This window comes from Taudactylus pleione, unplaced genomic scaffold (genome assembly GCF_031769625.1).
Source record: "Taudactylus pleione unplaced genomic scaffold, aTauple2 ptg000676l, whole genome shotgun sequence".
NCBI classification, from domain to species: domain Eukaryota; kingdom Metazoa; phylum Chordata; class Amphibia; order Anura; family Myobatrachidae; genus Taudactylus; species Taudactylus pleione.
Window position 1 is genome coordinate 591,313 of NW_028285078.1, and position 12,912 is coordinate 604,224.

General features: G+C 46.8%; 1 protein-coding gene across 2 annotated transcripts in view; it reads right to left on the reverse strand.

Annotated features, from left to right (window-relative positions):
* The window catches only part of KAT6A (lysine acetyltransferase 6A), a 68,185-nt gene that overhangs the window by 24,040 nt on the left and 31,233 nt on the right, over positions 1 to 12,912 (reverse strand). For both annotated transcript variants that reach the window (XM_088455869.1, XM_088455868.1), the window contains exons 4-11: positions 12,555 to 12,670; positions 12,000 to 12,081; positions 11,700 to 11,835; positions 11,311 to 11,591; positions 9,766 to 9,872; positions 5,421 to 5,536; positions 4,494 to 4,635; positions 1,704 to 1,865 (exon numbers count right to left, since the gene is read on the reverse strand). In XM_088455869.1, the coding sequence (XP_088311995.1) occupies positions 1,704 to 1,865; positions 4,494 to 4,635; positions 5,421 to 5,536; positions 9,766 to 9,872; positions 11,311 to 11,591; positions 11,700 to 11,835; positions 12,000 to 12,081; positions 12,555 to 12,670 (1,142 nt within the window). The remainder of the gene's footprint in view (positions 1 to 1,703; positions 1,866 to 4,493; positions 4,636 to 5,420; positions 5,537 to 9,765; positions 9,873 to 11,310; positions 11,592 to 11,699; positions 11,836 to 11,999; positions 12,082 to 12,554; positions 12,671 to 12,912) is intronic.

The following is a 12,912-nucleotide window of genomic DNA, read 5'->3' on the forward strand; positions in this document are numbered from 1 at the left end:
GCACCAGGGGGAATTCATATACTGCGAAAAACCCCTGCAGGGAGCGGTAGTCTGTGTCACAGGGGAAGAGAGCAAGAAGCTGCGAGATACCCTGAGATGAAAAGGGCAGTATGGTGAAGTAACCCCAAGTGAGGTACAACAATGGGGCCCGCCCGGCGATCCGCAATTGAGAGGATCCCGAGAAAACAAACCGCCCAAGGGGGTCGTGAAAGAGGCCGGCACCAGATGACGCCACATACAGAACCCTTTATGAGTCAAATCCTCCGCACTAACACCTGCAGCACATGACTTGCAGGATAGTAAAAATGGGTGCAGTATAACGCTCTATCTCCTGGTCAGACATATCTGACCCATCTTGGCGGAAATATTAAGCAGCACTATACTGGTCCTGACTGATGCCAAAAATTAGCTGCAGGGACCCATTTTCAGCGTATGCAACACACAGTTCCATCTAAAATATGGCAACGCGCAGCACGCAACAGTATGTGACAAACCACACAAATATTAACAAGTATATAAATGTGAGGTCTCAGAACCACCCTAAGTACAGCTGTATTAGGGCAGATAAAGAAAAGGGATAGATATACACTGACAGGTGAGAGAATAAAGTACAGTCAGCACTAGCATAAGTCACATACAATGCAGATATACACATATATACATAAACATGTCATATAATATACTGCACTATTACACTGCATTCAACTGCCCAGATTCAGTGTCTGGGAAGGCTACAGCGCTGTGTACATTGACCTGATGGTGAGGTACGCAGGGGGACTGGACCAACTGCCATCCTGAGAGATTTCTGCTGCACCACAGAGATAAAATGGCCGCTGGAGACCTCAGAGGAAGCGTGGCCCGCGGAGGAAGCAGCTCAGCGACGCTAGACTATGGATACTGAAAGGCGCGCTGAGCTGAGGGGAGGAGCCGCTGTAACAGGGAAGGCTGCCTCCCCTGGCCGGCAATTAACCCCCGGGACGCCGGCTCCCTGCACCGATCGTTAAGTCCCTGGTGGTCTAGTGGACACACGGGGTATGGGGGGCCCGCCGCCACTGCCGGCGCCTCCGGTCTGTCCCCTGAGACCGGAGGCACAGGACTGCATTTGAAATGCGCGGATCACCGCAAGCGGTGATCCGCGACCTTACCTGCTCCCCGTGGATCCGGCAGCAGTCCTGGGCGCCCGCAGAGTCCGGCTAGTACAGACTCTGGGGTCCCGCTGAGATCCCCAGATCTGTACTGGCGTCTCAGCGCCAGCGGGGTGACGGAGCGGCAGCTTAGACGTCCTATGGACAGTCCGACGCTGCCGCTCTGAAGAGTCCAAAGTCCATGGAAAAAACTTTGTCCCTAAAAAAATAAAATAAGCTTAGGGGCTGCTAATCAGCTCCCCCTGCGCTAACGGTGACCCGACTCCGGCCGGGCACCAACTTAAACTGAGGTGCCTCTGGCTTGGGGGTGGGGTTATAGGGAGAGTGGACCCAGTGCATCCTGGGAGCTAAAAGCTTTAACTGCGTGGTGCCCGGATTTGGTTCCCAACCTATACCCCCAAGGTCAACCCTGTGGACCCCCTATGGACCCTGAAGTAGAAAAAACAAATCTGCGTAACCTATTTCCAAAAAAACAAACAAAAAAAAAAAGCTGAGTAAGGGGCCGCTCCTTCTCACCAACAGGAGACAGGTGCCCAGCGGGCAGAGCCATCAGCTCACCTTGGAGAAATATCCAACCAGGTGACAACCTTTAGCGTCATTCTGAGTTAACACATAGAAGAGGAAGGGTTCCACATCATAATACAGGGTCTTGTGGTCGAGGAAGAGCTTGGCCAGAAGGCAGAGGTTTTGGCAGTAGATCGTGCTCACCTTTCCATCCACCTGAAGACAGAATGACAATAGTAATAATCAGCATCAACACAACTTATATAGCACTTTTCTCCCAAATGTACACTCCGTTCTTTATGTTGGCAGGTTAAAAACAAACAAAACAGAAGTTACAATTATAAAATGGATTAACAGACTACAGAAAATAGCTAAGTATTTGGTCCTGAAAGAGCAATAAAGGGGCATAAACAAAATGCTGGAATAAACAGGTGAGTTACTGAAGGTTTCTGGTGCAGAGGCCTCTCTGATAGCGCGAGGTTCCTGGCAGTCCGGGTCACAAAGCTAAAGGCTCAACCTCCAAATAATGTCAGGGAGATTCTAAGTAGTGCTAACAGTTCCTCATCCGCGGATCAAGCGAGAGTGTAATGGGGGATATCCACTAAGCGATTTAAGCAAGCGATTGCACGATAACGATGTCGTTATCGTGCAATCGCTTGCAAATCGCGCATGCATTGGGGATGTTTTGGACGGAAGCAACCCGCGATGCTCGTGCCCGCGGGTCGCTTCTGACATCAGACATCGCCCATACATGCCGGTCAACCTGACGATTTCGTCAGGTTCTGCATGTGCCGGGACTGAACGAGTGAACGTTCAGTCCTAGCGCATCACTAGCTAAACAAACGACAGCACGATTGCAATGTCGCAATCGTGCTGTCTTTTGTATATCGCTAAGTGGATACCCCCCATCAGGAATCAGAAGTTGCCTCGAGTACCTAGAATATTGGCTTGCAAAACCCTGCATAGCCAATCACAAGAGACTTGGCATCTTAAAGGCAGCCAGAGAAGGGGACAGAAATCTGAGTCGCACGGACTGCCGATGTCTGAAGCATTGGAGGAATGTTTTTCTATTGTGCCTGCGTCCCGACTGTACGGATTCAGACGTCCCGCAGTGCAAAGTCAGACGCATGGGGGTATATTTACTAAAGTGAGTTTTTAGAAGTGGAGATGTTGCCAATAGCAACCAAATTCTAGCTATTATCTACTAGAAGGTGCTAGTTAAATGTTAAATAGAATCCGATTGGTTGCTATGGCAACATCTCCACTTCTAAAAACTCTAATTTTAGTAAATATGGTGTCTGTAATGTATAGGGAGTTCCAGGGCGGTGACAGGAAGGTGGCTAATCAGGAGCACATAGATGCAGCATCTTATGGGAGTAAGCGGGTGTGATGCTGGAAGTGATTACACACAACAACGCTTCATCACTCACATTGGAGGCCATACTCAGACGGAGAATCTACACATAGCATAGGGCTGGTGCAAGTTTCCATGGTGGCGTCTAAAGACGCTCAAAGTGGATGTCCCAGCACTTGCACATTTGGACACTGGGCTGTGCACCAGGGAAGGGCTCTGTAGTGGCATCAGCAGAAAGCTGCTGACGATACAGCAGCAAAAGACACGGCTGCTTCTGGCTGAGACTCAGGCCTGGGTGTTATGTGAAAGGGACGGCTGGTTAGTGATAAGAATGGCTGCTACACGTTATAGGCCACGTCTGATTATTTCTGCTAATGGAAGCACGTACAGTGCAAATTGCATGGGATAAGCCAAAGCGTGTAGAGTGATACAACCATAATTATATCATCTTTAGACCTTTGTTGCCTTCACCAGAACAAGTTACTCACAATAAAGGCTTTTGTAATGTAAAAATGGCAATGCTGCTCTAATTACATCACTGTATCGGAGAATACCTTCCACCCAATTTGGTAAGAGGTGCTTGTTCTATTCAGCTACAGAGTGCTGTAACCCATAGCAACCAGAAATTTGCCTTCTCTCTCTAAACTGCACTAGGGAACCTCGTCATATTAGTGACCAGTTGCTATGTGCCACAGTATAGTACCCCCAGGGGCATTTCTGTAATGATGGGCCAGGACATCCAGGTGTTAATTGGAAAGCAGCGTCCTAGGGGTCTCACAATAGGACCCTGATAACAAAACGAAGATGTCCATCCCTGTATCTCTGGAAAAGTGAGCACATTTGCGCTATAGTTTTATTGTCAATTTTACATAACTTATAATATGTGAGAAATCTATATATGTGCTGGGGATGTAGTTTACAGACCAACGGACTAAATGCCGCTGGTCTATATCCCGACAGCAGAAGCCCGACAAGGGACTTAAGATAGGCGGCGAAACGGCTATTGAGCCGCTGGAATTTCATACCCAACCCATGTACAATTCATTCTATCCTTGCGTAATTTTTTATAAAGAATTTTGTTTTTAGCACATTTATTGCTCTAATGTAGTGCCGCCTAAACACTTTATGGCAATTATATTCATTATAAAGGTTTTGCGGTACAAATAATACAAATGGGCTGTCAGGGGGTACTCAGGAGGAAAATGATTTAGAAGCACTACACAATTGTGCATAGTTATGTGCGCACCGGTCTATATTGTTTTATTTAGCGGCTCTTTTAGTGCCATTTCCATTGTGACAGGATCATCACTTTGAACATTAATGCCAGTAATTGGAGACTGGCTGTGTTGGCGAACAAGGAAGAGTGGGACAGAGCGATGTTATGTGACATGGGTAACAATCACAGAAAGGACAGGAAGGTTCCAGAGCAGATAGGAAAGCAGACAGCTGCTGGGATAGGGGGATATGCAATCTGTCACTGCCCCACTTACCTCAAAGACAGAGAGGTTGTCCTTGCGATAGATTTCGTTGGCAGGCGGGTGGAACCAGCCACATTTCTTCATGTGCTGCTGTAGCATGTTCTGACTCTTCATGTAACGGAGACAGAATTCGCACAGGTATAACTTGGGGAGCCTGAATCAGAGAGACAGAAGAACATATGCTGTTACAGCGAGATGAGCAATGATGTATATTAACACTATACTTGGTGCAAGTTATGCAGTATGAGGAGCGGGTCAGTGAAGAGGGATTAGTGGTGGAACACAATTCTTTGGTGCGTGGCACATAATCCATTTACAGTACATGTCAGCAGTCATACTTTATCCAGTGTTTTCCCCAGGGCCTTTGTGAAGGGCGCTAAGCCCATAATAATACTTACTCCGCCCAGCTTGCAGAGTGCACTTGCACCGACCAGCAGGGGATGCAGTGGTCAGCAGATGTGCCCACTGGAGGATCCCAGCCACCCCCTTTAATTTGGGTCCCAGCCCACCCTGCATTGGAAGTGGCCTGCAGGCATTGCAGACTCACAGTCTCCCCCTCAGCTGCCTGGAGCTTGTCGGCTGAGTGGTGGGCTCCTGCCTGTCTCCTGCGATTGGGTTCGGACCCCTCCTCCCCTATTCCACACTGTCCCCCACCCCAGATGCCACGTGATGCTGCCCAGCTTTGGGGAATTTCTGGGTGAGAACACTGCTTTATCAATGTGTTATGTAATGAATGTCACAGGACACCTGGGCATAATAACTTTGCTTCTGGCACTGTGCACTGAGACGGTGTATACCATTAGGTGCAGAGTAGTGTAGTGCAGTGTCATGTATGCTGAATGCAAAATTAACATATACTTTAAATAACCTTTATTAGAAGGGCAGGGAAAAAAAAAAAAAAGGCACTTTCAGCCCATTTTGGGCTATAGACTATCTCACCTCGTGTACTCCTGTGGGTACGGAGAAGAGTACCACGTCTGAATCTCGTATTTTCCAAATTCTATGACTGATGGGCAGCGCACTTGCGGGTCAGGGGGGCCACTTACACCAACTCTCTGCAATAGAAACCAATAACCAAAATCAGTTCACAAGAAAACATCGCGCAGAGATGCAATTTGTGTCGGGAAAGCAAATCCTATGTTCCCCTATTTCTATGTACAGCTCAGCTGGACGTCGTTACACAACTTATAATAATTACTGAGAAAGTCTCTCTACAAGGCAGATATGAGAGGTTACATACAAGCAATGCTAAAGACCTTCACTAGTAATGGATGAGAATTACAAAAAGTAATTTCAAGGGTTAAAACAGTTCCTGCAGTTCATTAAGCATTTTAGGAAATTGCCTTTGATAGCAACGCCGTTTTAAAATAATGTATGCCCGGCGAGCATCAGCAGCAATAACTAACAGGTTGCATTATATGTCGGAGCCATATGATAAGAGACTCACTGACCTGAGCGGCGTGTGACTGGTTTCTGCCTTCTCTCCCCAAACCTTCCTCCAGCTGAATGCCCAGGGTCAGAGTAGTCCCAGGACTCCAATATAACTGCTTACACATGGCTCAGGGATTATCTGAACAGGGGTCGTGGGCTCCCGAGGAGCTTTTACACACCTCCCATTTTTTAATCCTGTGATTGTTGCACTTGTTTGTCTCTTCCTTCCCCTGGGCTCTGTCCTCCCTGCTCCCTCCCCCTCCTACCTGTGCCTAGGTGACGGTAGTGCAGGGTTCTCCTGTGGGTATAATCACACCTGTGATCAGCCACAGGGACACTTAACCCGATGGATACCGGAGAAGTGACCAAGTACCCAGAAACTGCAGCCACACAACTGGCTGCAGGATACACTCCTTGGGTACAGCATTGCACTGTACACAGAGGGCAGAATTGGGGACATTAGATAAATGGCCTGTTCTGTGAGCTCTGAGATATAGAAGTGCTGAAATGACCTATGGAAGATACACGTGGCTCTGAGAATCTTATTGGGAGCATTCTGTATTGGAGTGGAACTATACCAGCTATAAGCACTAATTGCAGGGGAAAAAAAAAAATGAATAAGATTGCATTTTAGAAAAGACCTTATACTGATTTAATGAAGAAAGAGCTCGATTAGGAAATCCACGTAACAATGTGCATTATAGAAACTGCAGTCTACACAACATTAAAACATTTTCACCAACCAGCCAAACCCCTCCCTCCCCGACTTACTAACAGCTCACTGCCTTTGTAATGACACACTGCGCAGACAGACTACAAGCATAAAGATAGATCTAAAATAGCAGTGATCGCGCTAAATTAAATAAAGTGTGGGTCCCGGGGACCACTCACTTTAAAAAAAACAATGTTGTCCTACTTCGCTGTTTCTGGGTCCCATCACATATGGGGGGAGAGGGCAGGCAGCAGTTGAAACAGTGCTAGTCAGCCAGGTGTGTATCCATCTTAACCCGCACTAACAACTAATTTAACAGCCAGTCTAAGGGAAATGGGTATTAAAGGAATCAGTATGATTTACCGTCGGCCGCATGGCCAGTGGTTCTAATCCTGACAGGGGTGAAGATCCTGATCGTTCTTTTTGGTAAGTATCGCTAACCTAATTCCCTACTCTAACCCTCCTATAGAGGGGCCTAACCCCCACCAAACAAGTACCTAAACCTAACCGCCCCCTTCCCTGCAGCCTAACGCTAAGTCTCCCAGGGAGAGGGGGGTGGGGCGGGGGGGGGTGCGTGAGGGTGCCTAGCCCCAAGTCGCCCCCGGGGAGCCTTCGGGATGCCGGAGCCGGGATCCAGACACTGTCGGGATCCCGGCGCTGGTATTTCGACCGTCGGCATCCCACACACCGGGATGCTGACTACATAGCTGCTGTTCGACCAAGCATGCACATTGCATGGTCATATATCTGCATATTTTAAGCGCAGAAGTAGCTTGGTAAATATGTTACTATATGTTGCTCTCAAAGTAAAGATGCCCCAATGGGTGCTACTGTGGCTACAAATATTGTCGTCTACAGTGATTTATATAGATTTCCATTTGGCAGTGTATGATTCGTTTCACAATATAATAAGCCTACTGTTCTTTATCTGGCTGTGACTGTCTGTTTGGGGTGATAGGCAAACGACTGTTGCACTTTACAGAAAATCAAGCTCTATCAATAGTATATCACAGAATGCATCTATTCATCCTTATTTCACATGTATTCACATTCCATTATCTCAGCTTAGTGGAATTACATTGCATGGACCAAGGTGAACAAGTTATACACAGAAAAGTTTTACTGAACACAGTTATCCTGAAGAACTTCTAACAGAGCTGAATGAATGTGAATGGCAGCACTGATGTCACACCTAGATTATTAATAATGTTATGTGAACCTAAATGACAGCTCAGTGATAACCACACACAGCCACAGATAATACATTGGGAACGGATTAACACAGGATGTGGCCTACTCACAGTCCAGGTGCTTCTTCTTAGGGGCCCATGATCTCGTGGGTGGCGGCCTTGCAGGCTGCGATGCTCTGGCCAGACATGGCAGCTCCGGGCTGGAATCTGACATGAAAAGAATTGGGCCTGGCAGGAGAAAGATCCGGCGTCACCAAGCTGCAGACCTGAGCATGGAGGCCCTGGGGAAACATGGTCTCCCCATGCGGCACATGATACGGCAGCTGCTAGGGGAAAATGGCAGCTCAGTTCCGCCTCAGGGATCCACGAGGAGAGAGAGCCTGGTGCCATCACGTGACCGGGAGGTGGAGGTCACGTTGATTGGTTGAGGAGACGCTAATACCCGCAGTCATTGGTTGGGAGATGCTGAGGGATGTTATTGGGCCAGCAGCTGCAGCACACATAGTGAGTCCTGTTAGACCTGGTCATATTTAAAAACTGGGTCACTTAGTGCCTGTAGCGTGTAAATACTCGCTATAGCACGTATTCTGCGATCACTGAATAGACTTAGATGTTGTACAAGTAGTTTTTGTTTGTTACACTCAAATTCTAGTGCCACATTAATGATCAGACACACTGTTTGGGAATCCTTGATTTAAAGTCACTTATCTGCGCAGTTTGTGTTTTCGTTTTTGTGGTACTTCCCATTGAGCTACTTTTTGCAATTCAATTGTTTCAGCGTGGTTGCAGCTCCCATCGCGATATTCAATTAATCGCTGCAGGCGGGCACGAATGTTGCAGGCGCCATATTTCTGCTCACCTTCCTGAGGTGGCGAGTAGAAATCGGCAAAGAGTCTGCTCTAACCAGGATTCCAGATGGGTTTAACCACTTTACACTGCAACACTAGGTGCATTGGGCGCGACATAGGCGAGAAATTAATGGACGCCTCTGGCAGTCACGCCCGATCAGAGCAACAAGTGAATTGCTCAGTTGGCGTCTATTACTTAGAGCACACAAAACAGAAATTATTCCCCCCCTTCCCCCAAGGGTCGGGAAGTGTCAATGGTCAATAGTGAGAATGGCCTAAATTTGGAATGGGGACCCCCGACATAAGATCTGCAGCACAAGAATGTACAAAACCATAGGCAATATATTATGTTCCACCAGCCCAAGAGATAACGTAAACAAGTTGCCCATACCATCTATGTAGAGGTGGACCTAATTTGGGTAACTGTAGTGTTGCTCTTTAAGGCACTATTCCTTTGGGGGCCTGATCATATAGCCCAGACCACCACCATGAACTTTCTGGCCCATAACCATGTTTACCGAAATCATATTGGAAACAGTGCTTTGAACTGAAGACCATTGGGCAACCACAGGAAATACTATGGATTTGCTCAATGACACAACGAAATATTGAATGCTAATTTAAAATAGGAGCTGTTCCATTAAGTTCCCTCAACAGAAATTCTCTCCATGTATAATGTCGGACCATGTAGGAACAAGTCTGGTCTAGATCTGCGACCAATCTACAAACCTTCCGAATTGTGACGTATATTCAGGGTGAAATGTTTTAGCGGAGGCAAACTTATGGCACTCCAATAGTTGTTTGCATTGCCATCATAGTAAAGAAACATAGCCGATGACCACAGGGTGCTCATTATAGAAATCCATTAACGCTTCTGAGTACTCAGACATTTACACCCATCTCCAAAAAGTAGGCTACAAGTCATCTCTCAAGATTGTGGGACTCAAGAATGAAAATGAACGTAAAACAGAGTGGTTAGGGGGTAGCAGTGGACTGTGCCATCAAGCAACAGGGGAGGGATGGACCAAGCAGCCGCCTGCCATCCTTCATGTGGGAACAAAGGAGTGGGCAGCATCTCCCTGGGATGGTAGAGGAGCTCTTACCTGCAGTGCCTGCTGCTGGATATCTTCAAACAGTTCCATTTCTTTTTCAGAAACCATTCCAAGCCGCTCTTCCCCATCACCTTTGCAATCCCAACCGTCCTGATTGTCTGGTAATGAAAAAAAGAAAAAATGTTGTTAAACTTAGAGAATGCAACGACCAAAGACTACGGGGGCCTGATCCAGGGGTGGACGCAGTGCTGATGTTGCACGCACAAGGATTTCAGTGGGCGTTACTGGGGAGATAACAGAGGGGAGGTTAGATAGATACGGGTGTGTCGCATCTAAAGACACAGTAGTGCTGACACAGGATGCCAAGTTCACACAAAGAAACTGCCCCTGCATGGGGTTTGGTGCAACTTTCCATGGTGACGCAGAGAGATGGATTAGTGCCTCTGCGAGTGGGCACCTCAATATGAACAGAATCAGTTGTGGCATTCGCATAAAGACGCGTCCACCTCGGAATTAGGCCCTACATATTCATTCATTCTGCTCTCCGTTATGGTCACGGTCATCAATATTAAATCTTTTATTCCAGTAAGGCAAAATTTACACAAATAAAATAATTACTAAAAGGCAATGTAGTAAACACAAAACTATTTAGCACACAAACAAAATAAAGGGTATACAATCGGGAAGCCGGCTGCCGAAATCCCAACAGCTGGCTTCCAGTCTATATAGACGCCTGTCATTTCCCAAACGTGGGGAGACCGGCATCCCGATCGAAGGGGGGGGCGGAGGGTTAGTTTTAGGGTATCCGGGGGGGAGGGGGGGTACCCTAGGTTTAGGCAGCGGGGAAGGTTATGGTTAGGCACCCCTAAGGAGGGTTAGGGTTAGGTTAGTTTATACTTACCTTAGCTACGATCAGGATTTCCAGCGCTGTTGGGCTTCCGCTGCCGGGCACTCTGCTTTTGTCGGCCGGCGGTATTTCATACCGATTCCAAATTAAGAGCGGCACATGCACTATGAACACATAGCGGGTGGTTCTGAGGCGGGGAAAGCATCAGGGGCTTCTATCTGTGTATTCATCCGAGGCGCACCGCACATGCATCCTGATGGTTACCACCAGGGACGCAGATATAAACTGAATGGAGAACCATGATATTTTCATTGGCGTTTCTGGGTGTAAACTGGGGAGGTGGCTGACAGGTGTCGTAACAGCTTCTAAAAATGCAGTTCCACTGACACAGATGGCCATGGTCACCCTGCGTTTGCCATGGGCAGGTGCAATGTTCGATAGTCCGCCAATAAGGTCTTTGTATGAACACCTGTGTATTTGCGCAGCAGCCCATGGGCATTTCAAAAGGACGCCCATTGGTCGTGGCAATAAAGGCGCAGTAGCAGCTGCAGCCACCTCTGAATTATCCCCATTTTGCGCTCCAACACACCCGTGCCAGGATAGACAATAAAAGCACGTCACTACAATGAGGCTACAAATTAAAGACACTTAAGACGCACAGTTTGCAAAATTTGGGGCAACACATTTAATAGTATTGTACACAAACCATCACCATGTAAGCACTATAAAGTATTAACACAGTCGCTTACCCCAGTCTGTCTGTCCAGACTTCCGTGGTCCCCTCTTGCGTGAACGCTGTAACGAATAGTCCAACGCCTCTGCTCGCGCCTTGCGGCCATCAGGAGAGGGGGTGAAGAACTTTGTCAGCCCATCGATAAGACCTTTTGTCTTCTTATTAAACGGTACCGCAGTATCACGTGAGGGCTCGGAACTCCTGCCATCCTCCTCCGACGATGACGTACAAGAGGACAACTTGCGCTTCCTCCCTCTTCCTTGGCTGCCACGTCCTTTTCCAAAAGGGGCTTTAGCCCTACAAAGTAGAATAATCATCAAGTTGTAAGCGAAGGCCTCCTAAGTAGTGATAATCTAGTGATCAGTGTGTATCTGTTCCAATACATAAAGACTGTGGTACACTTACGTTGTATTCGGCTTCTTTAAACGATTCTTAGGGCGCCCAATGGGGTTAGTGTAACGTTTGCGGATCTGTGCTGCCTTCTTGTGAAGTAACTTCCTACCTTTCTTCCGGGGTCGACATATCTGACATATCCACATGCCTGGGAACGGAGGGGAGGTTAGTGAGGAAGGGGAATAGAGTAGGTGGCTCAAGATTGGGAATACAAAGCCAAATCGAGACACAGCCAATTGTGAGTGCACTATAATCATGGCAGTATAGTAAAGTTGGAAGGGACATAGAACAGCACAATGGGCTCGATGTTACCTTTCGGCATTCTGGTGAGAGGCGGCTCGCAGCACTCCATGTGAAACCCACGGTCACATGAGTCACAGAATAGCATATTGTCCTGGAAGCAAAGGTATAAAAATCAAACCCAATATTCTGCAGATCCTGGTTTTGTAAAGCGAAATTAAACTAAAGACAATATTTTGATATGCTATAATGTTGGGAACACTACTTATTTAGAAAATCATGAAGACATTGCTCACTGTATACTGCCATATTTCAGCAAAAACGCATACAACATACATAGCTTGAATAAATGTAGGCGACAACAGATTAAATTTTTCCAACCTTTAATAACAAAACTTATATTATAAGTGACAATTGTTGTGATTATAATCAGAGCTAACACTCATACATACCTAATAAAGCTAAGTACTGCCTATTTTCAGAACAATATGGCAGTCACTAAAGCCTGACATGGTAGAACAGAATATTCATTACTAAAGAAAGGATTACAGGCAAATTTCTCTTATATGCAGTTTTTCTTGGATTCAGTCCACATTAAGATTTTGTATAGAATGATGGAAGACTTACAGCATTTTTGCCCTGGTCACGGCACGAACTGCAGGTCTTGCATTCGATACACTGCCAGCGCAGGGCTTTAACTCGCACTGTGAGTTCTGGAGAGAACTTGAGACAGGACGGGTGACCTAAAAAGGGGTAAGAGTAAGACCACACACACTCACAACATCATTTTTATGTCAATGATTCATTTGCAAATATATACATTTTGGAAGGGTACCATTCAAATAGGAGCGGGTTACCTCGTACATGCTTTTAACCATTGAAAGTGTCATGAGTAATTAATTTATAAGTCCCGTGATCAGACATAAGGCTAAGTATTGATCATTTTAGCTGGTGCCTCCGGATGTACAAGCAGCTTCAGATTTCA